The 27,710-nt window shown below is 43.0% G+C and overlaps 1 protein-coding gene across 3 annotated transcripts; it reads right to left on the reverse strand.

The window, feature by feature from the left end:
- Positions 1-1,993: 1,993 nt before the first annotated feature.
- SVOPL (SVOP like) lies at positions 1,994-27,710 on the reverse strand. Of its 3 annotated transcripts, XM_033163309.1 has the most exons (15): positions 27,606-27,710; positions 26,215-26,306; positions 23,737-23,835; positions 21,875-21,946; positions 20,797-20,921; positions 19,480-19,543; positions 18,682-18,807; positions 18,088-18,216; positions 16,498-16,571; positions 12,352-12,563; positions 11,558-11,669; positions 7,440-7,521; positions 6,243-6,332; positions 4,907-5,020; positions 1,994-2,201 (listed from the first exon to the last, which is right to left on the reverse strand). In XM_033163309.1, exons 1-15 carry the CDS (start codon positions 27,682-27,684, stop codon positions 2,190-2,192), a joined length of 1,482 nt encoding a protein of 493 aa, XP_033019200.1. In that variant the 5' UTR covers positions 27,685-27,710; the 3' UTR covers positions 1,994-2,189. The 3 variants fall into 3 exon arrangements, with proteins under 3 accessions (XP_033019200.1, XP_033019202.1, XP_033019201.1); XM_033163311.1 differs by lacking the exons at positions 1,994-2,201; positions 26,215-26,306; positions 27,606-27,710 and adding exons at positions 4,303-4,451; positions 24,392-24,420; XM_033163310.1 differs by lacking the exons at positions 1,994-2,201; positions 26,215-26,306; positions 27,606-27,710 and adding exons at positions 4,303-4,451; positions 24,264-24,331.

Below are 27,710 nucleotides of genomic sequence, written 5' to 3' on the forward strand. Positions count from 1 at the left end.
TTCTTTGTACTGTACATAACTGTTGGCCACTGAGAAGAGAAAAGCACATGCTCTGATATTTGGCAAGGATACAATGGAATTGTCGTTGCCCACAGAGAGCTACTTATTTGAAATGTAAGGAGTGGGGAGATGAATTAAAGTACTTTGAAAATGGCTATTTGTGTGTCTTGTGCTCATATGGAGAGAAATTTTATACAATTGGTTGTAATTTCCTGCTGGCTAGCATTGCAAGTATCTCAAAACCTTAATCTAGCAATGGAAGTATTAAGGTTGACTTTCATCTTTATAGTTTATCTATATTACACCTACCAAGAGAGCTAGAAGGAAACCTCCCTCTGCTGCTTTTATTAGAATGTGTGGTCTGCTGCCATAAGCTGGTTTGGAATTTTTCATTAGAAACATACTGATTTACTCATTAAAGTATACTGTGTGGTGCTTTCCTGAATGATCACAAAGAGGAAGATCATGTCTTTAAATTTATCAGTTACAGGTAGGTAGCCGTGCTGGTCTGCCATAGTCAAAACAAAACAAAAAAACCACAGCAGTGCACGGAAATGCCGTTTACCTTCCTGCCGGAGCAGCACCTATTTATATACTTGCACTTTGACATGCGTTCAAACTGCTAGGTTGGCAGGAGCTGGGACCGAACAACAGGAGCTCACACTGTTGCGGGGATTCAAACCGCCAACCTTCCGAACAGCAAGCCCAAGGGTCAGTGATTTACACCACAGCGCCATCTGTGTCCCTTTTAACTTAATTTGGCCTAAATAAGTGAATGACCACTATTCACTTCCAGAGGTCAGGGGAGTAAACTCACCCATTTGACACTACTGGATGTGCCAAGCTCTCATGAGAGGGAGCCTGCAGACAAATTCAGTGTGTGGCAGTGTAGTAAGATTCTTCCCTCCACTTCAGTTCCTCAACTGCTAAAGGAGGATGAGATTACAGATAAGTTAAATGAATTATTTGCATTTGTCTTCACAACAGAAGATACAGGGCAGATCCCAGTGCCTGAACTAATCTTTGCAGGAGGCAAGTCTGAGCGACAGAAGGTTGCTGGTGATACTAAATTGTTCATTGTTGTTAAAACAAAAGAGATTATGAAGAGCTCTTAAAAGGATCTCTTCAAGCTGAGTGAATGGGCAGTAAACTGGCAAATGCAGTTCAATGTAAACAAGTGCAAAGTGATGCATGTTGGGGCAAAAGTTTCTTAATTTCACATCTATGTTCATATGGTCTGAACTGATAGTGATTAGCCAGAAACAAGACCTTGGGGGCGCAGTAGACAGTGCAATGAAGTTTTTGTCCCACTATGAGGCAGCTGTGAAAAAGTCAAATGCCATGCAAGGATCACTAGGAAAGGAATTGAAAAGAAAATTGTTGATATATTGCCATTCTACAAATCTCGTACGTGGCTACATTTGGAATGCTGTGTACAATTCTGGTTGCCTTGCCTCAAAAAGGATGTACTGTAGAATTGAAAAAGGTTCAGAAAAGGGCAATCAAAATGATCAAAGGGATGGAGCTATATAGTGTGTTGGACTTTTTAGTTTAAAGAAAAGACAAGAGGTGACACAATAGAAATTTATAAAATTATGCATGGCGTGGACAAATGGGAGAAGTTTTTCTCCTCTCGAAACAGTAGGACTCATGAATGTCCAGTGAAGCTGAACATTTGAAGATTAAAGACAGATAAAAGGAAGTATTCCTTCATGCTGTGCATAAACTGTGGAACTCACTTCCTGCAGGAGGTAGTGATGGCTACAAACATCTGCATACATAGAGCGCCAAAAACTACCTGGGGAACAGAAGAATTATTTTAATGTGTTTATGTATATGTCATCAGTGGGCTTATACAGCCTGTTCTGCCATGTACATATGACGGCTTGAATAATGGGGGACAAGACATTTGCACATGTTACAGAGACTTCTCAAGCCTGGATACAGCATGATGTTGGGCACATTTTAAAAAAAACAACTTAAGACACGGGGTACAGTTCCATTTATTTGTGCAGAGGTTTTCATTTTACATCATGGAAATGAAACAGGTTTATTAAAATGTAAAGACAAGAAACACCTTTTTTTGGAAATGCTCATGGAGAAAATCTCAGTAGTGCTTCTGAGAAATAGGCTCAAATGCATGAAATGTAACAGCCCTCTTGGGTTTTTCCTCTTTCTAGTGGTCACCTTCATTTCCTTTGCTAAAAAGATAAAAACAGGTGTTAAGAATAACAGGTCTCCATGACTTACCTATGCAAGAATTAAGTGGCGTCAGCTTTGCAATCGTGATTAAATGCTTCTGAATTTTTTTAGTCCAGTGCCCACTCAGCCACCATGTAGCAGCAGATACATCTATATTAACTTGCTTCCTTGGACAAATGTCCCAATGCAGCAACCACTGACCTACAGGAGATTAGCACCCAGGTTCCCCCCAGCCTTTTTGTTTGTTTGAGGGATTTTCTCCATACCACTGCAACTTATCTACAAAGGAACACTTTCCTATGGGGTGGAATTGGCGGCCTTAAATGGTTGCCTGCAGCAAGTGTTCCATGTGATATGGTTCCTCCAAACTATATGTTGGTTCCACAGTTGTTAAATCACATTGCTGATTCAGGAAGTCTTTCTCAATGAATGATTACATATGTGTAAGCCACCTTTGGAGACTTTTTCTGCCAAAGCAAGAGGGGGAAGCCATAAAATATACTGTTGCCAAGGCATCTCACTTCCTCTCTCTCGTTTACTACCTATGTAGCATTTTTTTGTATATAAAATAAGCGACATATATTTCTGCGTATCTGTTGTGACGAGGGCTGTTTTAATTTTGTAGAAGGAAACATAACAAAAGACAATAGCTTTCCTGAAGCCACCCATTCAGTTAATGAATCAATGCAAATTACACTAGATCTTCAGTTGAACCCATTGGCTTCTAATGCCACACCTCTCACAGGTGTAAAGAGCTGATGTTTCAAAGTGGATAAGCTGGAGACGGCTAGCCAGAAATTGATCCAACTACAGTGGTACCTTGGTTTTCTAACAATCCGTTCCAGAAGTATGTTCAAGTTCCGAAACGTTCAAAAACTGAAAAAAGAAGCCTCAACATGGAAAACTCAAAACGGAAGCCACATTTCCTGTTCAACTTCTCTGAGCCGCATTCAAAAATCGAGGCATTTACTTCCGGGTTTTAGGCATTCAAGTTCCAAAATGTTCAACTACGAAGGTGTTCAAAAACATGGATAATGGCCTCTCTTTTCTGCTGAGATTCTGTCTCTGTATTCATTAGCTTAGGTGCACATCTGCTTTGAAATGCGGCTTGCCCAGCTCTGTAGAACCTGGTGGTTCTACAACCACCAAACAATCTCCAAATATTGTTTAATAGCTTAATAAATGTTCTTTTCTTGGCATTGCTGCTGCATATCAAGCCAATTGCAGATGAATTAAAGATTCAAAGGTTGTGCAAGAGACAATTTGCCACTGGTAACAGAGGGTGGCATGTTGAGACCTAAGTGGTACGTAAGGAATGAATTACCCTAATTGAAAGCATTTTTATTAGCAGTGTTAAGTTATTATAAATTGGTGGGAGGTGTTTTCTGAGTTAATTATATGTCATTCCTTACAACAAATTAGTGTGACCTGGTACCTGTCAGCTTAGTGTAATAGCCACCCATAAACAAGGTAGGGCTTTTTTGTGTACTTACTGGACTCCTTATGATTTTTTTTTTAAGGGCATGATTTTTTTTATTAAGAAAAAGCATGTAAAGAATATGAAAATAAACTGCACACACAACCCTAAGCCATCCAAGGATGTCAGTGACTTCAACAGCCTACACTGGGGGGGGGGGGGGGAGAAAAGGGAAACAGTAAGATTGCCAATCTCCAGAACCTTGATGTAGCAACAATACACTTGAATTTGAGGTTGGCAGGCATCTCCAAAGCCAAGCCTTTTGGTGCTACCGAAGTACACAGAACAAAGGATTTTAGGCAAGGGTGAAAGATGTCCTTTTTTTTTTCTTTTGGTCTCTTCCAGGTTGGCTTGAGCTCTCAACAGCATTCTTGTCAGAAACTGGGGATATGCTATATATCATATTGCTGCAGGCCCCACTCAATGATTTTAATTTTCCCAATAACTCATAGTTTTCTGGTAATTATTATTAATTATAAACATACAGAATATTTCTAGACTGTCTTTCATTACTGTGTTTCATTAAACAATTACAGGGAAGTATACAGCAAGTAGATAGTCTTTAAATATAAGAAGGCATGTTACGCTACAGAGACAAACAATCAGTCACCAATACTCCTAAATATCATAAATAGCTTTACTGCCTTGGTTCCTCCCAAAGGCCTGATTTATTATTCTTGAATGACACAAATTGGAGTTCATCAGGCTTGCAAGCTGTAACTTGGAAATCCCACTGGTCCCAGTCTGAATCGGGGCAGTTAATGGTGTGCACCTACATCAATATATCCAAGCAGTTAGTCTCTTAACTAGCTCCCTTTGCAAATAGATTGGCCTTGCTAGACTGAGTCAGTTGTAATTATACAACCCAAGCCCCCTTTGACTTATGATACAAATAATCACTCCTATTTTGGGGTCTTCAAGTTCCTCCAGGTAGGCATATAGATGGCATAAAGGTTATCAATTGCGAGAGTGGACTGGAGGACTGGAGGACATTCAGTTAACAAGAGGTGGGAGGAGTCATCCTGCTAATCAAACGCCCTCCAGTCCACTCTTCAAACAGAAATTCACGGTAAGACCAATTTCCGTTGCTCCTGATGTGGAGAGGCCTCCTATGAGACTTGTTTGTTTTTCATAATAGGGTGAAGTTCAAAGGAAGCTGCCACGGTGGCCTTCGGCAGTGCAGGAGCCTGCTTCTGACCTTAAACTACAGAAGACGGGTTTACCAACCTGAAGTGCTCTCCCTCTGGTCTCAATGGGCAGAGTGAAAGCAGAGACGGCACACACGATACAAACAGAAGCGAAAAGGCAAAGTGCTCCCAAGAAAGAAGCATTCATAAGCACCTGCAAAGAAACCATGTATTAGTGCAATGCTGCCATGCAACTTTGTCAAACGCATTTTTTAAAAAAAGCCCTTTCTAGCTTTCTCAAAGTTTAGCATGCTGGCCAACAATCCAGTGCAGAAGCCTTTAAGAAGAGTTACCGTATGAAGCCTATCCAGTCCATCATCCACGTATCACACTGGCCAGCTAGATTCCTGCAGGAAGCCCACAAACAGCACTTGACTGCAACAGTACTCTTCCCATTTGAAATTTCCAGCAACTGGTACCTGGAGGCATACCTTTTCTGGCTTTAATCTAGGATTATTTTAACAGATTTGGTGATAGATGGTATTGCAACATGTAGTTGTTGGGAATACAATAGTACTACTCTGGCTTAGGGCCCCTCTAGACATCATTTTTTAATAGCATCTCCATGATGATTTGTGCTCGTGATACTATCAGGAGGCTCATACATGATTCCTCTTTCAATAGTGTTTGTGTTGCAAAGGTTTCAGGGTGGCTATACTACTTCATTTGCAATCAGTGCACGTCCTGTAATTTCATGGAAAAATCCAGTAACTTTTTATACCATGAATGTTCTGGTTTATTTTCTGCCCCAGTTTTGTTGCACCATAGCCCTTCCAGACAGGGAAAGCATCACAGAACAACTAATAATGCAGGATAAACACACTACTATTACGTCAAGAACTTATTGGGGAATAAAGGTAAAGGTAAAGGGACCCCTGACCATTAGGTCCAGTCATGTCCGACTCTGGGGTTGCGGCGCTCATCTTGCGTTACTGGCCGAGGGAGCCAGCATACAGCTTCCGGGTCATGTGGCCAGAATGAAAAAGCCGCTTCTGGTGAACCAGAGCAGCGCATGGAAACGCCGTTTACCTTCCCGCCAGAGCGGTACCTATTTATCTACTTGACCTTGATGTGTTTTCGAACTGCTAGGTGAGCAAGAGCTGGGACCGAACAACGGGAGCTCACCCTGTCACGGGGATTTGAACCGCTGACCTTCTGATCAGCAAGCCCTAGGCAGTACACCTGTACTAAAACAGCAGTCTGGAGGTGCCCTTTGAAGATCCTCCAAAAGTAAGAATAGCTTGACAAAGGTCAACATCAGCTTTGGTATCATCCTCTTATTTAAAAATGTGGATGAGAATTCAGGTCAGAATTCAGGTCAGAAACCAAAGAATTGAAACAATTTATTTAAGTAACTTTATTGAAAGTCATCTTACCTGGGCTATAAAAGGTGCCACCATAGCACCAATACGACATACAGAACCACTAGTGCCAAGGCCAACAGCTCTCATGATAGTTGGATAAACCTATAATAAAGTAATATATAATTCAAGATCAGATCTGTACTATAGACTGAAGGAAAGGGAAACTGGGAAACTGTGCAACCAAGTATCTATTGTGGGTCCCAGAGTTTAGGAGGCTGTTGACCCAGAGATGGTATCTGCAGAAGATTCAATTGAAAAGATACTGCTTTTTTTTTTAAAGCCCCATTAATTTAAATGAGAAAAATACAATATGCTTAATTTTTGTGCCCATTTAGTTTACAAAGGCAAATAATAAAAGCAATGAAAGCAAAATATTGCTGGTTGGAAATATAAAAATGTTGAATTTTACTTGGTTATTGTTTTGTTACTTGGACATTTCAACTATTATTTGGGGGGGACAGCAAAAAATAATGAAATGTTCAACTTCAGGTTTCCAGACGTTGAGGGGTGGTTGTTGTTTTTTTGCCTTAAAACCCCCCACAAAAAAACTAATGTCAAAATCAGCCTCAGCTATTCACTTCTGGACTTCAGATATGCATGAGAACAGGTGACTCAAAGTGGAAGATTATAAATTATTCCATACTTATCTAAAATAGATTTTCTTATGCCAGCCTGTGAAGAACGGAGTAACATTTACTACCAAGCAAGAGTTGGTCTAAGGCAACTTTTATGAACTGCTAAATCATTTAGGTTTGTTCATGTATGCAATATAAGCATACAATGCTCTGTTAAATCACAAAAAAGGAGTGGCACTGCAGGTAATGTGTGGATGAGTTAAATACTATCCTTCATCGGTAAGCATTGCTGCTGTTTGTTAAGCACCACCGCCTTTACTTATTAAGAGAGGAAGTATAATTTGGTGAGGTCCTGCTCAAGTGCATCAACGTCATCCAAATCCCAGGAATTGAACAGAAATGTTTTTAGCTGTGCACTGCCTTCTTGCTCCTTCCAGCTACCCAGCTAAGGCTTCAACCGCATGCTCACTTAGCGTGGGTGTCCCAATGGATTAAATGATACTTACTTCTGAGTAAATATGCACTGAGCTGAATTGTCAATCTACATTTCCCATTTATTATGGACAGCTATGATGAGAGACATCTGTTGAGTGTTCCTCCCCTTCCACAATTCATGGGTTCAAAAGCATCTCACCTCTGCTGTGTAAATGTAGATGGTGTTGAAATTTGCAGAGACCAAGGCACGCAGCATGAAGAGAAAACCAATGAGGCCCGAGCTGGTTAGAAAAGGAAGAAAGAGAACGCATGGGGAAATTCACATCGTTATCCAGCATTTGATTTGAGGTCCTTGATTGGACGTTGTGCCAAGAATTCCATAAAGGGGGATTTTATATGAGTAACGTCGAAAGTGGTGGCCCTTTTCAAAGACAGCACACAGGAGAGAATGGATGTTTGGAGCAGCTGTGAGCGGGCACCCTTAGAATAAGCAGAGCCGCTTAGACTCTCACATGGCAAGTAATGGTAGTTGTGGTGCCCAGAAATTCTTTTTGTGCCTGGATGAGAACTGAGAGGGAATGGAGAGAGAATGGGAAGGATCCCTCTGAAACGCTTCAAAAAGATTGGGAAGCCTTTTCGTGGTTCTAGTCTGCTCCACAGTAACCCTGACATTTCCTATTGCTTTTTATGCGTTTTCAGACTCACAGATGAATTCAGGGATGAAAAGCCTACAGCCCTCTCAATGTTGCCGGAGCTGAAATTACATCAGTCTCAGCATGGCTGATTATCAGGGATTATCAGGGATGATGGGAGTTGTAGTCCAACAGCACCTGGAGAGGCCCCACAAATTCTCTGTTTTAATATGATCTAAGCTGCCCGTGGTGCTTTTAAATGGAAGGTTGGGATATAAATAGTTTAAATCAGGCTTCCTCAAACTCGGCCCTCCAGATGTTTTAAGGCTACAATTCCCATCATCCCTGACCACTGGTCCTGCTAGCTAGGCATCATGGGAGTTGTAGGCCAAAAACATCTGGAGGGCCAAGTTTGAGGGAGCCTGGTTTAAACAAATAAATACGTAGCTTGCAGTCTTATCACAAGCCAATCACACACATCCCTGGCCATATACCACTAGAATGTGTGATCAAGGGTCTCAACAAAATAACTGTGCTCAGTAAGCCGTCAGAACATTTATCTATCACTCGGTATTGCCTACACTAGGCTCCACAGGGACTGGCAATGGCTGTCCAAGTTTTGAAACAGGATCCTCTCCCAGCTCTACCTAGGGATGCTGGGAATTGAACCCAGGAACCTACAGCATGCAAAACAGATGTTCTTCTCCGAGCAATGGCCTTCTCCCCTATCTACATAAATGTGGCATCTTCTCAGAAGTTTCCAGAAGATACATTCTGTCCTCACCTAGAGTTTATTGTTCTTTTTACAAAAAAAAAAGTTAAAACAAAAATAATACGCGAAATCCTTCTGTAAAAGCAGCAACAGCTCTATCTAACAATGCTACCCTGAAAAATCCTGGTTACATAAAAACCCAAACCTTGGAAAGGGCTTCCTAAAAGAACAAATGGTTGGCACCACCCTAATTTCCCCGCGGAGTGCATTCCAATGTGCTCACCGTGTGCCTAAACTCTAGAACAAAGACCTGGATGTTCCCAGCGCCAATGCAATCAGACTGGTTTGAATGAGCCAAGTCACATGAGACACATACATTTGCAGAAAGCGCATAAGACCAAATAAAAGATATTCTAGCAGATGGGCATTTGCTGCTGCCCTGGCCCCTCCACCAAATATGACCTATCCTGTATCCCAAGTCATTCCCAGAACTCTATAAAAATAGGGGATTTGAGCTATAGTATCCTGGCATATAATGTATGGGGTGTTAGGGGAGGGGGAGTAGATACTGCATGGGCTGAAGAGTTTCAGGGTGGTAAACTGAGAGAGCCAGTGTGGTGTAGTGGTTAAGAGCGGTAGACTCGTTATCTGGGGAACCGGGTTCGCGTCTCCACTCCTCCACATGCAGCTGCTGGGTGACCTTGGGCTAGTCACACTTCTCTGAAGTCTCTCAGCCCCACTCACCTCACAGAGTGTTTGTTGTGGGGGAGGAAGGGAAAGGAGAATGTGAGCCGCTTGGAGACTCCTTCGGGTAGTGAAAAGCGGGATATCAAATCCAAACTCTTCAATGCAGTTACTCAACCCTCTCCTTAGAAGAAGCAGAAAACCAGTATATAGCTATATATCTCCAGCTCTAGCTCTACATATATATAGATATAGATACCTGACTCATCTGCACCACTGAAACAGAACATAATTCATTTTTGCATGTGACATAGAACTCTTCAACTTATATTTGGGGCAGAGTTCAACAGCTCTATGAGCAACTTATTATGTTGTCAAAAGTGCCACAGCACACCAGCACGGCAAAATATCAGCAAAGGAAGCTTGTAAGCTTTGCCTACTTGGGTCTCTCTCTTTTTCTTCTCCCTCTCATAATACCAAGGAGGTTTGTTGCAAGCTTATGTAAGTCAAGCAATTAACCAAGATCAAAGTCTTGGTATCAGTCAACTGGTACACTTTGTTCACCCTGGCATCCTCAAACATCCTCCACTGGCACGAACACCATTCATTGCCAGGAACTGCATGCTGGAGCAAAACTGGTTTGAAGTTCACACTGCTTTGTCACATAGTTTTTACATTAGAGTGGCCATATTGACTCAGCCCATAGTTTAAGCTCGCTGCCTAGAGTAAACAGAGAAACTACTGTAAGCTTCCTAGACATTGCATGTAAAGGTCCAGTCGCGGACGACTCTGGGGTTGCGTGCCCATCCCGCTCTATAGGCCGAGGGAGCCTGCGTTTGTCCGCAGACAGCTTCCAGGTCATGTGGCCAGCATGACTAAGCCACTACTGGCAAACCAGAGCAGCGCATGGAAACGCCGTTTACCTTCCCGCCGGAGTGGTACCTATTTATCTACTTGCACTTGATGTGCTTTCAAACTGCTAGGTGGGCAGGAGATGGGACCCAACAACAGGAGCTCACCCCGTCATGGGGATTTGAACCGCTGACCTTCTGATCGGCAAGCCCAAGAGGCTCAGTGGTTTAGACCACAGTGTCACCCGCGTCCTCCCGCCTTTGCTGTAGGAAACTATAATGTATATTTATTAGAAGGCAAACCAGCTTTTGTTGAGCTAATGGAGGTGCAAGAGACTCTTACTATAAAGGCTTGCCCACATTTGAGCATTATTTGAACATGACCAGAGGTGTCCACACCTGCACCCATTTGTATATATGTGGTAACTTTGGTCTTTTCTGGTCATACCACCAGGCCTTCTCCCTACCTTAGTTTCTTTCCCACAGGTAAGGAAGGAGAAATTCATCGGAAGAGAAGGAGAAATGTGATGTCAATCAAGTAATGTGTACAAAAATGTGTTTATTGGGATAAAATGTGCTTTAAAGTAAAGTGCATATATTTGGTGAAAATAACAGACAAAAGTGCTTGCAAAGCTATGTCTATTGGGAGAAATGTGCACTCAAAAGCTGGTGAATTTTCATGAGCAGTTGTTTTTAATAGCTATCTGATGCAGAGATGTGCAGAGAACCAAACTGAAGGAAAAATGAGAAGCTGAGAGAAACAAAGATTGACAGATGGGCACACTGCTAGTTACAGGGAAAGGCTGTGGGAAGGAGGGGTTCTTAGCCTCTTCCAAATATGCTGGTTTTCCTCAGCAAATGTCCCCCAAGGTCATTCCACGCCCCTGCCTATGCTTACTTCTGGTTTCAGGAGTTAACTGGGGAGAAAATTAACTAAAAACAACTGAGGGGTTGCTGTGCAGGGGGGAATTGGCAGGACCACATTGAGAACTCTGAGTTCCCCCCATGAATTATAGCTCTGTCAAATTTGTAGGTGTACCAACTCCAGGATTCCCCCTGTTTGGTGACCTCCTGCAACCCTTAAGATGCCAGTTACAGTCAGCTGGAGTCTGCTAAAGTTCTAGATCAGACTTCGCCAAACTGATGGCTGATGAACGCTGCAGTCAAATACATCTGCAGGGCATCAGGTTGGCAGTGGCTGTTCTGGATCAAGCTCTCTGCGGCATGCTATGTTGGTAAGGAAGCACATTGCTGAGTTTCTGCAGGCACTGGAAGCATCAGCACTGCAGATAGCTCTTGCCATCTTTAACCCTGACAAACTAGGAATAGCACACAGAGTGTAGACATCACAGAGTGCAGGAAAGGTGTGGAGGTGCAGTGCAAACAAGACTGTTTAAATCTTACTTTGCACACACCCACCCCACCTGAAAACACTTACGTTGAAGTGCATATATTGAGCAGGAGGAAGAAGACGGCAGTAAATCCCATGGTGATTGTCAGGCTGAGACGCCTTCCCAGAAAATTGATGCCCAGAATGTTTAGAGGATTTACTGGAAAACAAGAAAGGGGAGAGGGGAGAACGTCAGGCTGCAAAAATCAGATGACCCGACTGAGCTATTGTGCTATTGTGCCCCGCTCCAGCCTCAGGGAAGACACTTTCAACAGCTACTTGCTTTATTACTTCTCTGTGATTACTGGGAATGTTTTGGATATATATACCTTACTACTGGAGTTAATGCGGGGGAAAGGAAAAGTGGCAACAGGGGCACAGATTTATTTTCTTGAGAGTGCATTGAGAAGGGAAATGGAGACATGGTCCCAGTCACAGTGTCTCTGGCCTAATAATGTGTGGGGTGGGACAGTACAAACTTAAACCAACAATGCTCTGGATTAAAAATGGCCACAACTTTATCGCACAGCCAGCCTTTTAAGCGCTGCAATGATGATAACCAGTGAAAATAAAAAGTGAGTTAGCCCTCCCAGTACACTTCCTAAGATTCCTTTGTGTGTGTCTGTAGCTCCCGTTCTGTGACCTTTAGAACAGAGGTGGGGAAGATGTAGCCTTCCAGATATTGTTGGACCACAACTCCCATCATTCCTGACTTCTGGCCATTCTGGCTGGGGCTGATGGGAGCTGGAGTCCATTATTATCTGAGGGCCACAGCTTCCCTGCCTCTGCTTTAGAGATTTACCCACATCCTGTTTTTAAATAGATAGAGCAGGAGAAGTTACATGCGATCTCTCCAATTGTGCTGATGATCATGATCTGGTAATCGGACGGGGCGAAGTGATGACAGAGGCACGGGCTCTGGGTCTCCTCGGAATAACCCCCCAACTCATCCCCTTTGCTGGTTCCTCCTCCCCCTGTGGCACAAACCAGATTCTTCTCCAGCAACTCTGCGCTGGCCAGGATGATACCATAATAAGCGAAAGATATCCCAAGCCTATGAAAAAGAGGGGGAAATGTTAGAAAGGAGAGCAACTGAGGGCATTGCGACAGCATTTCAACCAGTTAATAACACGCAGAGCTTAACTACTGTGGGATCTGCAAATAATTGCAATTCATTAAAACAGCTCTGTGCTACAATATGGAAACAAGGCCTGCTATTAAATTACACCTCTGGAGCACTTTTAAACAATTACAAATAAATCCTAGTTTCATTGAAGTAGATGCTGAAATGTTAAATTCTTCAACGTCGTGAATATCTCACGGATGTTCAATATCATCACCTGAATGAAATATTTTAAAAGGATATGAAGTTTGGGGAACAAACATCACAACTAGAAAGAGACCTGTTAAAGTGATGTCTAAAATGTATAATATGTTATTGGAATGGGATACAAAGGACAAATACTGTAAGTAAAATCTTCAATGATACACTGGGCAATAGATATTGGTCATAATAGAAATGGAAGCATGGGAATGTTTATGGAACGTGGATATAAAATTTACAGCATGTTACAGTTTAAGAGAAAACTATATGAAAATGTTTTATAGATGGTAGCTAACATCTAGTAGACTGGCAAAAATGTATAAATCCAAATCAAATATGTGCTGGAAATGTAAAGAGAAAGAAGGTACCTTTTTCATATGTGGTGGCCTTGTAATAAGGTTAAAGCAGGCTTCCTCAACCTTGGCCCACCAGATGTTTTTAAGACTACAATTCCCAGCATTCCTGACCACTGGTCCTGCTAGCTAGGGATCATGGGAGTTGTAGACCAAAAACATATTGAGGGCTGAGGTTGAAGAAGCCTGGGTTAAAGCTTACTGGGAAATGATATACTGTATAATGAACTGAAAAAGATGTTTAAGATAACATTTCTTTTAAAAACCCAGAAACTTTTCTTTTGGGAATTATGGGATCAGAACTACATAAACAGTATAGAAATTTATTTATGTATGCAACCACTGCTGCAAGAATGTTATTTGCCCAAAAATGGAAGGAAGAAGAGGTCTCAACAAGAGAAGTTAATGGACTACGCAGAAATGGTGAAACTTACTGGGAGAATAATCTGAACATCTGAAGAAGTGTGCATGCACACGAAAGCTTATACCCAGAACAAATTTAGTTGGTTTCTATTTTTATTTTATTTTTATTTATATTGGGAGAATAAGAAAAGATAACGTTTTTTTAGAAGGGAATGGAAATGGTTTATTGAGTATTTGCAAACCAACAGTAAACAGATTAAGACATTGGCAGGATTAATGAAAAAAACCTGCAGTTTCAAAATACATATGGGATATACAGTGGTGCCGCGCTAGACGAAAATAATTCGTTCTGCGAATATTTTCGTCTAGCGGTTTTTTCGTCTAGCGAAGCGGCAATGCAAACCACGGTTTTCGCTAGGCAAAAAAAAAATTCGTCTTGCGAGGCAGCCCCATAGACAAATTCGTCTTGCGGGGCAGCCTTCCGCTAGATGAATGCCTTCGTCTAGCAAGTTTTTCATCTAGCGAGGCATTCGTCTAGCGGGGCACCACTGTATACAGGAATAGATATATAAAAGAATATGTTGAGATAATTTGAAGTATGCAGGAAGATGAAAAGAAATGTAAAGAACCACAGAAAGAGGGGGGAGGGTTTTGTCAGATTTTGAAATTATGATTGAATCATTGTTGTAATAGATATAAATGAAAATTATAAATAAAAAATAAAAATATCTCACGGATGTTCAGAACTCTGGTACACATGAAGCTGCCTTATAATGAACCAGACCACTGGTCTATCTAGTGCAGTATTGTCTGCACTGAATGGACACGACTCTATTGGACTTTAGAGAAGTTTGTCTCCAGGTCCTAGCTGGGGGTTCCAGGGAATCAAACCAGTCATCTTCTGCACCCAAAGCAGATGGTCTACCACTGAGCTACAGCCCTTCTCCTGCATTCCAAGGAGGGGAAAGCAACATCCAAACACCCAGAAACATGTTGCCCTTCCCTGCTCCTTGCTTGCACAAGGCTTTGAATGTGCTAGCGGCCTGAAGGCAGTGATGGGCTGGATGAGACAGACATACTCTGGGTGGCTCGTTCTCCTGCCCAGGAATCAGGAGGGCAACTCCTCTAGAGAAACCTATGGCCTAAAGCAGGCATGTCCAACAGTTTGGTCATGATCTACCGGTAGATCACTGGATGTCTGCAGTAGATCACTGGTAGATCATTGGTTCCTCCCAAAGAAGCTGAACAACTGTGGCTCCCCTAAAAAAAGCTCAACATTTTACCTCCCCCCTGAAAAAAACTCAACAACTTTGACCTGAACCCTCCCCCAAAATGAGCCTTCCTCCTGCCTAAAAAGAGCTCAACAATTTGACCTGAACCCCCCCCCAAAAGGGGGTAGATCATTGCCAGTTTTAACTGTGAGTAGATTGCAGTCTCTTGGGAGTTGGCCACCCCTGGCCTAAAGGAACAGATATGTAGCCTGAGAATGCTCCTCGGTTCAAATCTGTCAGTAGAGGACCAAGTGGTTTGGGTGGCAGGAAGTGCTTACATCCATCTCCAGCCGGTTTTGCTAGCTATGGCCATTCCTGGACAGCCTGGTGTCATGTTCTGGTGACGTCCCACTTGAAGCACTGCCATATACTCTGTGTGGGCCCGCAAAAATAATCTGGAAGCTACAGCTAATGCAAAATGCAGCTGCTTAGTGGAGCAGCAGGTTGGGACCATGTGCTACCAATCTTAAAAACATTGCTCTGACTATTCATGAGCTACCAGGTGCAATTCAAGATGTACAAATGCTTTGGGGCCAAAGTACTTTGAAAATTGCCTCCCCCAATATCAACTAGCTCTGGCCTTAAGATCCATGTTGGGGGGGGAGTCTTGCTGGTGGTTCTGCTGATGGGCGTGGTCCAGGGAGCAGGGCCCACAGCAGGGCCTTCTCTGTGGCAGCTCCCCGTTTATTACAATTCTATGGTTCTATGAAATTCCTTCCTGGGGAAAGGGGAAATGTTACATGCAATGTCTGTGTATGTGAATCTATCTATGCATGGACATATAACTCTCTTACAGGTTTACACTTGAAGACTGTGTATAACACATCAGCGCTAAATGTCTTGATCATTGGACATTGAATAGTCCATGGGAGCAGAATTTTGAACATATGGCCAGATTGGCAAAGATTCTGTTCACATGCTAGCACGTACTGGGAATTCTACCAAGACTAAGTCCCTCTTCTAGTTCCCTCCACCCTGAACCCATGAGCCACTTTTTAAACAGATGAGGGGGAAAAACCCAACTTGAGCAATGAAGGGACTGGGAGTCCGATGATAGGTTGCAACACTGCAAGAGAAAGCAAGTTCATTATGCCCCAAATGCACGAACGGATTTGCTGTGTACGTACCTATGTCTCGCAGCTATAACAATGCATTTAGCAGAATTCAGACTGTGTGGGCATGTGGGCATGTTTAAACAGCTAAATGACATGTCCAACAGAGCAAGATCACGGACTGAATTTCTGGCAAGCAGCGGTTGCACTGCAATTCTATACAATAGCACCATTTCAAAGGATCTAGACATATATAAGTGCTTCTCATACAGTCTTATAATCTGTTTTGTATTCATCTTTTATCCACATTTACTTTCCCAAATTATAAAAGAGAAAGAGAGCAATAGATTGTAAGCGGAATGTCATTAGCTGCAATTCTGGTCCCTCTGCCTGCAACACAGAGGCAGCTGGCAGTATATAGTCCTTTTCATGAAACGGGGGGGGGGGGGGAGAGGGAATTGTGAGTTCAATTACCATAACCAATTTTCTCCCATTCTGACTGACTAGTTTCTGAATAATAGCTTTGATCCTTAGAATGCATCTGAGCCTACTCCCTTGACCGATTCCATCGATTTCAATTTGCTTATGCATTGTCATCTGAAAGAAGCAAATCAAACACATTTACCATATAATCCATATTTGCAAAGTTGTCCGTAAGTACTTGGGATCCATTAGGTCTTTGAACCTACCCCTTCTTTCCTGAAAAAAAAAATGGAAAAGGAACAGCAAGAAACACATTAGCAATGTGTGGCTGAAGCCCTGAAGTTTGCAATTCTGAAGCCCAAGCTTGGAGGCAATTTCAGGGGTAGAGTCCATTTCATCTAGCAAAGTGGAAAAGTTTATGGAGGATGGATCTGTCAACGGCAATTAGCCATGACAACAAAATATACAGAGGTAGCATACTTTTGTATACAAGGTGCTGGAGACAAATGGCAGGGTGTCAGGGAATGGCAGGGCTGTGAAGAGTTTGTGGCGGAGGCAGGAGACCCAGGCAAGGGGACCAGCGATTTATGAGGTGTGACATCACCTGCAAGGCAGGAGCCAGGGGAGGAGGGAGAGTCAGGGCAGTTCAAGGAAGGCACACAGGACATGATGGAGGAAGAAGGGATGGATCAGGTGAGAGACAGGTCCCACAATCTCCTAGAACTAGCAGGGGCTTGAAAAGGGAAGAGCAGCAATGACTTCCCAGCAGGAGAAGTCTCAGAGGAGAGCATGTAGGCCAGAAGAGGGGAGGGGCCCTACTGTTGCTGCAACTGCTTCGTAGGGCTCAGACCTTTGGGCCACTGCCTAAAGGCTAGAAGTGTATGTGTGTTTGTGTTTGTGGAGCACCAGGGAAGCTGCTGTGTTTCTCTTGTGCTTCTTTCTTATCTGGAACTGGCCCTGATACAGGGGAAGGACATCATCTCTGTGTCCTGTCTGTGAGCACCCAGAATAAAGCTAAATAAAACTAAGAACCAATGAAATTGCCCTAAATCAGTGGTGGGACCCCCCCCCCGCAAGAAATGCCACTGATTTAAGGAAGAAGTCCATTATGGGCTGCAGCCAACGGTAGGTGGCAAGCCAGGCTAGAGCCAAAAGCTTGTGAAGCCAGAACCAAAGGCCATGAGTTTGCAGGATTCTCTCCCCCTCTCTCTGCTTTCCCATTTCCCTTTCCCATACTCTTGGATATGCCATCTCTGTGGGCCACATGAAATTATGGTGTGGCCGGCATGCAGCTTGTGGGTCAATTTCCCCAATCTATTTAAAAAAACAAAACAAAAAACCACATCTTTCAGTGGATGGACAATGAGGACTAGCGTGGTCCAGTCACACATTTAGCACAGCCTGCACTCCAGATGCTTTGAACTACAACTCACAGCAGCTCTGCCCACGCTGGTTGGGGCTGATGGGAGTTGTAGCCCAAAGAATCTGGAGGGCACCAGGTTGCCAAAAGCTGGCTTAGAAGATATGTGATATTCCATGTTTTTCCTTCCCTCACCCTCTTCGTTGTAAACATATAGATTGTTTCTGTGTGTCCGCATTTGGAACAGGAGCTGGCATGCATTGCTGGTTTTTCCACCCCCAGATAGCCGTATCCAATACTGCAGAGTAGGTTAACTGTGTTAACCTATCCAAAGTAAGGAAGGAGGGCATGAAAGGGTTGAGGACTGAGAGGAGCTCCTTGTTTTTTTCGTCATCTGATCAGTCTGTACAATGGCAGTTTTCTGAATCTTACATCAGTAGGTTCTACCAACTTTCCTTCAGGCATAACAGATCGGTTCATCTTAGCGATCCACTGCAGCGTCGCAAGAGCAGCTTTGTCATTCCCGCAAGACACATTATAGCGAGCAGACTCAGGGATAAACTGCAAAGGCAAACAGGTTAGAAATGTTAAGCGGCAGAGCTTCTAGCATCACCTTGCATGTTACAATCTTCCTGCCAAGTTCTTATTAACATAAAGAGCAGATTTTACTTAGCATCTCTTGCAAGCTTATAGAACTCACAGCGACATTAATACAAAGACACCGTGTTCGTCAATTCACACCACACTTTTTCCATCCACGTGAGTCATCCTAGGGCAGGTGCACTTGGGGATGAGCATGGACCACACATAATTAGTCAGAAGACGTCCTGGGGAATGTGCCGCTCTGATGATGGAAATTGCCACTGGCTATATCCACAATTGCCAGACCAGATAGGTTTGTCTGACTGGACATGGCCAAAGACTGATCAGATCAGCAAGCAAGCTCAGGCATTTTACATGACTTAGCCCACAGCAGAATATAACTGTGTATACAATACTAGTAACTTGGTTGTAAGTCTTCCAAACCTTAAATGCTAGGAGGAGAACAATGCCCGGCAGAGAGGCAATTCGTATTAGCCACCGCCACCCAATGGTTGGGTTAACCACTGATGCCAGTCCAATAATTAATAAGGAGCCTGCCAACCAAAACACCTGTCAAATGGGGGGGAAAACAGAGGTTAAAATACAAGGTGATGGGATTCTCTTCTCATTATTTGTTTTAGCAGTCGTTCCTCTCCACACAGTCACATCAGCATTCATGATTTTCTTCAAGCTGCTGTTGCCACATAAAATATTGTTAAGCAAAGAGATTTAGTTATGCGCTCCGGCTTCCGACTAGGAAACTGTCAATACAGATTTTGATAAAGTAAGCAATGTACTCATCAACTTGGCCCTGGAAGGTTGAATGTCAGCTGCCAAACTTTCTCAGAATGTGATATATGGAGCATTCAGTTTATTGGAGAATAAATTTATTCCCTGGATAAAGGTGCACACATTTCATGATGCAAAGGGTAGCAACACAGATAGACGATGGAGATACTTCACAGACAGAAGTAGGAAATTGTGCAATTCTGGGGCATGTGGAAGCCTTATAGAAAACACAGAAAATCCTGAGGTGTCCCCCCCCCCCGTATTGAGTCTTTCAAATTTGAGTTGGTGCGCATGTTCAAAAACTGGCCTCATGTGACACACCTGAAGACAACCATAGATGCAAATATACCTGCAGTCACCCAGACCGCACAGCTGCGAGCCAGACTGAGCCAAAACAAACTTGCAGCAATTTCCACATTTTGTTTTTCAGAGTGAGCATAACTTCTAGCTTACCTGCGATAACGGTAACATATAGCCTCGGTATTTTGTAGGCAGAAATTCTGTTTTTATTATAAGCCTGAAGATGGAGGAGGAGGAGGAGTAGAATAAAGAAAAAAAAAAGGTTATGGAGAGACAAAGAAATATGTAAGCCATATCCAAGTTTATTTGCATAGTTCCAGCTGGCCCAATTTGTGATCCTGTGACTTGCAGTGCATTCTGCTCACTTGGTACGCAATTGCTAGATATGTATAGGAAGATACCCAGCATCAATCCTGGCATTCTTGAGCAGCTGATTTGGCCTGCTGCTGATGTCTGCTCCATGGATCCTCACCCACTGGAAAAAAAATATTGACCCAGCACTCCAAGCAGTGCCTGGTAGCTCAACCTAGCCCTCCTTTCAATTTACCCCCAACCTAATATCTTGCTGCATCTACAGTGCCCCTAGTCTAGTATCAGTCTGGGGCATTGTGAGAATTTAAAGATGGCTAGATCCGATCCGCTCAAGCCCTGCTGTTAGAGCTACCAGTATAGCCAGAAAGTCCATCATGGCCAGGAATGGACCTCGGGGTCTCAAATGTCAGTGACATTCTGTGTGATGCCAAAATTTGGTGCCCCCACCTCTTGCATTCCATTCGACATCATAGTTGCAGCATCCCTGATGCCCTGCGCCCAATGCAACCAAACCAGCCATGCTCCCCTAAATCCATCTCTGCGACAGTACACCACAGGACACTTTGCCAAGGGCAAACCTGTGTATGAATTACCTAATGCACCAAAAATTCACAGAGAGATGATATGGGGGAAGAGCCATAGCTCAGTGGTAGAGAATCTGCCTTGCATGCAGAAGGTTCCCCATTCTATCCCTGGCATCTCTGAAACCCTGGAGAGCTGCTGGCAGTCAGTATAGGCAATACTAACCATAACCCTATCAATTGTCCTGTGTCTAGAAGGCATGGGACTGCATGGTTTCCCCTTCGCCCTACTCTTTTCCCAAGAAAAACCCGCTCTTTAGCTTTAAATTGGAACAAATGGCAATCCACAGAAAACCCAATTGCCATTGCTCCGACTGAGCACTAAAGAGCAGTTTTCCCTGGGAGAAAGCAGCAGGATGAGAGGAAGTGTGGATAAGCCCTCGGTACAAGGTAGCTTGTGCCCCACTGCGACCTGAGTTTCCCAGAGCAGCTGCAGATCCAGAAGCACCTCCCTAACCGCAAAACTGAGTGATCAGCAAGTATGTATTGATATGGATAATCTGTCTTCCCAATGTGGCGTTCTCAACTGTCATCTGCTGATGTTCCTACTGCCGTGCTGTTTGTAACACAACATTACCCTTGAGCATGACCAGAGACTCCGCATCCCACCATGGTCCGGAGGAAGACGAACCAGATGTATGAAGGGGAAAACGATGTCAGCAAGGAAAAATAGGCTCCCCAAATGAAAGAGATGAACAAAATCTGAAAGGGCAGACAGAGAAAGGAGGTCAGCTGACACCCAAGCAAAACTCAACACTGGCCATTGAGACAGTATTGAACTGTGTTGATTCAACATTTCCAGTTCTACAATAGCCATGGGGCTATTTAGAAAACATCTGAAGGCAGCCCTGTGTAGGGAAGTTTTTTTAAAAAAAACGTTTAAGGTTTCATTATGTTCCAATATATATATATTGGAAGCTGCCCAGAGTGACTGGGGCAACCTAGTCAGATGAGCTCAGTACAAATAATAGAAATTATTATTATTATTATTATTATTATTATTATTATTATTTATTGTTATTACTGGTGTATGTGGAAAGAACTGCTCATACTTGCAGCAAATTATGTGGGTGCTGCATTTCCTTATACTATTCCCTCACTACGAGAAGTGAGGTTACAGGGAACCAGACAGAGGGCCTTCTCGGTAGTGGCGCCCGCCCTGTGGAACACACTCCCATCAGATGTCAAGAAATAGTTGTTTATCTGACTTTTAGAAGACATCTGAAGGCTGCCCTGTTTAGGGAAGTTTTTAATGTTTGGTGTTTTATCGTGTTTTTAATATTCTCTTGGGAGCCGCCCAGAGTGGCTAGGGAGGCCTGGCCAGATGGGTGGGGTATAAGTAATACATTTATTACTATTATTAATTATTATTATTATTACATCACATGCTTTGGCTGCAGGAGGCCCCAGGTTCAATCCCTGGGATCCCCAGTTATAGTGATCCTAGACAGCATAGCATGAAAAGATCTCGGTCTGATATGGTGTAAAAAAGGATTGCAAAATAAATAACTTACTTCCTATGTTGGTTGGGAGAAACGTATCCTGCTACATCCCTACATGTCAGGCTGGTGTTAAAAACACAGAAGCAGTAAAAGGTGGTGACAACTTTGCCTAGCTTTAAATCAGAGACCCAACCAAGACAGAGCATCACTTACTTTCCAGCGGCCGTATCTGTCAGCTAGAACTCCAAAGATGACACTCGATATCATATAGCCAAAAAACACCATCTGAAGGGATTGGAAATAAATTAATATTGGTAAATTATTGGGCATTCAGACAAAAGGGAGAGTGCCATCTAGGATGGGTTTTCTGTCTCAAGCATATTGTTAGAAATCTTAACTCTGAACTTAAACAGTCGTACCTTGGATCCCAAATGCCCTGGAACTCGGACGTTTTGGCTCCCAAACACTGCAAACCTGGAAGTGACTGTTCCGGTTTGCAAACATTCTTCTGGAACCCGAAAGTCCAATGGGGCGTCCGACAGAAGCTGTGACTTGGTTTTCGAACGTTTTGGAAGTTGAACGGACGATTCCGTTTGACTTCCAAGTTACAACTGTATTTGCAAGTCCTTCAGTGTTATGACTGCCAGTTTTTAATGATGTTCCTGTTCTTCTTTTCTTTAATGCTGCAGCCTTTACTTTAACACTCTCTATCCACCCAGCACCTGCAATCTAACCAGCTTGTTCTTTTTTGCATGTCTTGAGCTCATCTTAGATGCCCTTTCAGTGCCAGTTTTGCAACCCACATCTATTACTAAGAACCCCTTGAATATTGCCTCCAACCAACCAAATCATCCCCTTCTCTTTCCTCCAGAACTCCTCTCAGCTTTAAATTCATTTGTCTTAATTCTAAATCTATCAATTCAGCATTTGCCTGTAATTTACTAACATCACATCTGCGTAGGTGTTGTTCAATAGCAATCTCTCGACCAGTTATTGCATCCTAATCAATCACTTCCTTAATTTTCTCCCTGCCTCCTCTTGTGTCTGAACCTCTTTCTGAGCCTCTTGAACTTTTTATCATTGCTTTTAATTGCTTCTGATACTTCATTAATTTTTCCATTAATCTTGAATCTCACTCATGAAATAGCTCCTTAAAGCTCTCTTCTCCTAGCTTAGATTTCTCAGCTTCTCTAGCTTATTTTCTCTAAAAATCCTTTTTCCTTTCTCCAGTCTTCATATTTTTCATTCATTAGAGAAAACGCCCTTTATATCCTCCATTGCCACCTGTATATTCCCATACTCTCCTCTATCCAACTTTTAATCTTTTTTCTGTCACATTGTAAGAAAGTCAGATTTTCCCTTTGTATTCCTATCCATATAATTAAACTTCACAGCAAATTCTTCCATATTCTACTAAACCATAATGCACATACTGAACCGTCATTTAATCAGTTAACCAAATTTCTAATCACTTAAGCAATTTTCCAGTTAGTATATGTAAATTGTCCAGTGTACTGCACAATCAAAAGAATTAATTTTGACTACAATTCCTTTTCTAAAAAGTTGTCATGAAAGTTTATCACCATTTTAGCGCTATTTTCTCCTTATATAAACATTTCTGCAAACAATTTCCCCTAATACAATGCATTTTGTATAAGGGGAAAAACTGTGTGCAAAATGCTCTGAAGTAGGGGAAATTGTTTGCAGAAATGTTACACACACACACACACACACACTATAACTGCTATATGCATTTTTCCACACATTACTTGCTTGGAGAACTAAATTGCATATTTGGAGAAGTGCAAAGGATGACTGCATTCAGTTTGCATATTGCTTCAGGAACTGTGAACTGAAATATTTTTTTTCTTCCCCTCCCTAGAGCATAATGTGAGAATTGTGACCAGATAGGATGTGATTTTTGAAATATCAAAATACACAGGGGCAGGGAAGAGACAACCCAAATGCTAAATGGTTAAAAAATATGATGGCTATTCAGTAGAGGGAAATGCTTTTTCTACAGCTTCTTTCCCCACCTTTATCAGCCTAGAAGAAAAGTTAGAAACTCTACTCACTGTTGTCACTAAAGCCACTTGCCAGTTTCCAAGTTGCCACTCGCAGCGGATGACAGGACCCACCACAGCGATCAGCATTATCTCCATGGCCTCAGCCACCTTCAGGGACAAGCACATGCAGTTACCGTATCCTTTTCGTGTATAAGACACCCCCATGTATAAGAAACCCTCTATTTTGGGGGACTCAAATTTAAGAATGGGGGGAGATGGCTCAGAGTTGTTGAGTGTTTTTTGGGGGGAGGGGGCTTGCCAAAAATCGCACACCCGTATGCGGCGCAAAATCCGCCTCTCGTCTGTCCCCTCGCCGGCAGAAGCTGCCAATTGCCAGCCTAATTGCCGCAGTGTCAGCCAATCAGCACCAGGCCTTGACGCAGCAACCAATAACACACCCAATAGCCGCTGACAGCCACAGAAGCAACCAATCAAACGTCCACCCAATACACTATCCATGTATAAGGCGACCCGCACTTTTAAGCATAATTTTCAAATAAAAAAAACATAGTCTTATACATGGAAAAGTACTGTACATAGGCAAACCTTCCACCATTTCACAGACAATAAAAACAAGGACTTGCTTATCATCCCCAAAGTTCTCATACTGTCGTGGGCCAAAAGTCAGGTTCTCTTGAAGGAGCAGAAGGCAAAGTGACTCCACCTGTTACTGATCAGCCTTCTTGCTCCTGATGAGAACCAGCTGGCTCCAGCTTTCTTCAGCAGGGTTTCCAGCCTCACTCAGTTTCTGGAAACAAGATTCTTCATTCCTGACCAGACCTTGCTGCTTCTTGCTTCTCGTGACCTTGGACCCTCGGCTTTCTTGACCCCTGGATCGTCTGAGTACGTGAGCTGAGATCCTCCTGACCTTAGAACTGGACTGAATCTTGTATCTGCCTTCAGGCAAGTAACCCCCCTGAGACTCGGCTGGTTGGCTGGCTTCTCCCTCCACTGAGCTCGGCCGTGGCTGGCAGCGCAGGACTGTGACACATACTAAAATGCTCTGCCTGAGACCATCCCCTATCACAGCCTTCCCAAAGCTGGTGCCCTTCAGTTCTTGTTGGACTCCAACTTTCATCAGTCTCAAGGAGCATGGCCAATGGTCAGGGGTGATGGGAGTTGCAGTCCGACAACATCCGAGAGAAGGCAGCAGGTTGGAGAACGCTGCAATTGTCACATGGCATGGAGGGCTACACTCTGCTTCTGTAGGTTGGGTTAATTGACTCTGCAACTGTCTGTTTCCCTGTAATTCCAAAGGTAGGGTTGTTCGGTCTTTTAGCTATATGTTGATCAGATCAGATATAGTGGGGTGGGAAAAAACAAATGATCTGTGCTGATCTAGCCACTGAAAAGAAACCTCAGTGTGTAAATTGTGGGAATTTGCAGCCAAAATCTAAAAATGCATGTTTGCTAAATAAGGATATGAAGGGGTTAAGACTCAGAGTTCCTGATTACTAGAGAAGGCGCTGTGTGAGGTCACTTCCCTTGAATTCTCTGGTGGGGATAGGGGAAAAGGGTTTAATCCTTTCTACTTCCCCTTGCCTCAAAACTCAGCCCCTTTTCCACCATGATTCTGAGGCAGACGGAAATCTCTCTGGTCTCCGCTCAAGTAGAGACTCCATTTTTTAAAACTCGACTATGTATTTTATAATCTAGAAGCAGAATTTGCCTGCCTTGTTTCTGTTACTGCTGGAATCCTCAGCCTGGATAAGTTGCAATAAAGATGAATAGCCTAGTCCCAAAGTTTCCACTTTAATGCCAGGCAGAGGGCCTTCTCAGTAGTGGCACCCGCCCTATGAAACACCCTCCCTTCAGATGTCAAGGAGATAAAGAACTACACAACTTTTAGAAGACATACAAGGCAGCCCTGTAGCAGGAAGTTTTTAATGTTTCATTATGTTTTTTTAATATGTTGTAAGCTGCCCAGAGTGGCTGAGGCAACCAAGTCAGATGGACAAGGTATAAATAAAATGATGATGATGCAAGGGATGGCATTTTGAACTTGGCTAACTAATTGTTTTAAGTTTAAATGTTCTGCTCACACACATGAGTAATGCATATGTTCTTAAAGGTAAGTGGTCAAAAACCACCTCTCAAATCCGTATGCTTTATAAAACTACTAGTACATTAACCCCATTAAATTAACGGCCGCTAGAACATATGTAGTCAAACTGTTGCCCTAGCAACGCCGGGGACATGCGCAGAGCTGACTGAGCGGCTCTCGCTTATCTCGTGTTTTTTTCTAACAACGCGAGAGCCGCATGACGTAACCAGCTCTGCGCATAGCGTCCCTGTTGCCCTAGCGACATCGGGAACACGCACAGAGCGTCTCTGCGCTCCAAGTCCCAACGGCTGTCCGTGGGGCACATGCGCAGTAGCGCAATCCCACGGACACAGGGACTGGACGCAGAGACACTTGCACTTTATTATAGGTGATTCTTTCAAAATGTTACACACAGATGAATATTTTCAGGATCAGAAACTTACACCAGTGCTGCCCATGATCAGAAAGAGTGCAATGTGAAACCTCCCGAAGCCAATCGTTTCCACAGCTTCTTCCACCGTAAACGTTTTCTGCTCTAAAGCATTAAGAAAGAGAGGCAGTGTTAGTAGTAATGAGGTCACTGTTGTGGAAGGCTTACAGAGCACCCAAGCCAAGAGGGTACACAAGAACTTTATTGTCTCTCTCCAGCAAGAACAGAACAGCAACAGGAAATTCCTGGCTCCACCCCAATACAGCTGAGTCTAGCGCCACCTAGTGATTAATCTATATATGGACACTATCCACACAGAGTCTGTAGCCTTACAAAAGGCTTACTATCAAGCTGCTGTGTGATACGATAATGAAAGCTCGCGGAGTTTTTAAGAGCACAAAATGTTCTACTAGCTTAAACAGAACTAGATATTTTAGCTGCTAGAATCTTTGAAGATTAGGGAGGAGGAGAAATCGGCAAAATCGCCCTGGGGGCAGAAAATAGAGCTGAAATAAATTTGGAAAGGGGGAAGGAACCTGAGGCAAATTCTAACTCAATTCATTTGCAAAATTTGACATGTGTATTTCCCCACAACTGGTTCTTTCTCTCCACCCTCCATCTCAGTCCTCATTGATGGATACTTTTATATAGGGATGCTTGAGCAATTTAGCCTTTGCAAATAGTTTGATGAAATGACCAGATCTTAATCTTAATTAATTAATTAATTAATCTTCATGGATTAATGTGCAAACCAAGATTCGGCTGTCTACTGAATTTTGCTCATCTCCCAAAGTTGCAATGCTGGTATTGATAACTTAAATACATCAAAATACATATTTACATATACATTTTGAGAGGATCTTTAATTATACTTTTTTTTTTACAGAAATGGAACAAAAGTATGGGTTAAACATGGGGGAAATGGCCCAAAACAGAAAGAAACAGATCTACCAATTCCTATTTTTGAATTTAGGAATTTTAAGTACGGTACTGAATTCGGCCAGGTGGTCGATAACGTTATTCCCTTGGTCTTATTTGTGCAAAATGTCATTTCAGATTTAGAATGAAACATGGACAACTCCACACTACAGAGGCAAAAATAAACGTAGGGGAACTCAGACCACCAGAGGAGTGACTGAAGCTACCAGTGGACTTGATAATCAAGCATGATTTAGTCAACAACATCCTTCCTCAATGGTTCCTTCCAGATGTTTCGGACTACCACTTCCACCAACCTCAGCAGATCAACACACTTAGCACACCTCTTTGGGAAACAATAGAAACACATCTCTAGAAGGTCCTCAGCTGTGGTTGTCTATCTATCAGAACTTGGATGGAAGGTTAGTCAAGAACTCCAGGCCTATTATGGGTACAGAAAGGAAAGAATGCCCAGAACTAGATTACCTTTCTTTGGCTCCTGTTTCTGAGTTCCCATTTCCTCCAGGGCAATGTCGCCCGTTCCTTCTTTCTCCTTGTCATCCATCTTCAAATTATATTAGTATATTGAGG

Source organism: Lacerta agilis, chromosome 10 (assembly GCF_009819535.1).
Source record: "Lacerta agilis isolate rLacAgi1 chromosome 10, rLacAgi1.pri, whole genome shotgun sequence".
NCBI classification, from domain to species: domain Eukaryota; kingdom Metazoa; phylum Chordata; class Lepidosauria; order Squamata; family Lacertidae; genus Lacerta; species Lacerta agilis.

Coding starts and splice junctions, on each gene's coding strand:
- SVOPL (XM_033163309.1), bottom strand. CDS start 27,684: ATGGATGACAAGGAGAAAGAAGGAACGGGCGACATTGCCCTGGAGGAA. Junction 16,572..18,087: donor AGTTGGTAGAACCTACTGAT/GTAAGATTCAGA, acceptor TTTTTTTTTCAG/GAAAGAAGGGGTAGGTTCAA. Junction 6,333..7,439: donor TCTACATTTACACAGCAGAG/GTGAGATGCTTT, acceptor ACTTTATTATAG/GTTTATCCAACTATCATGAG.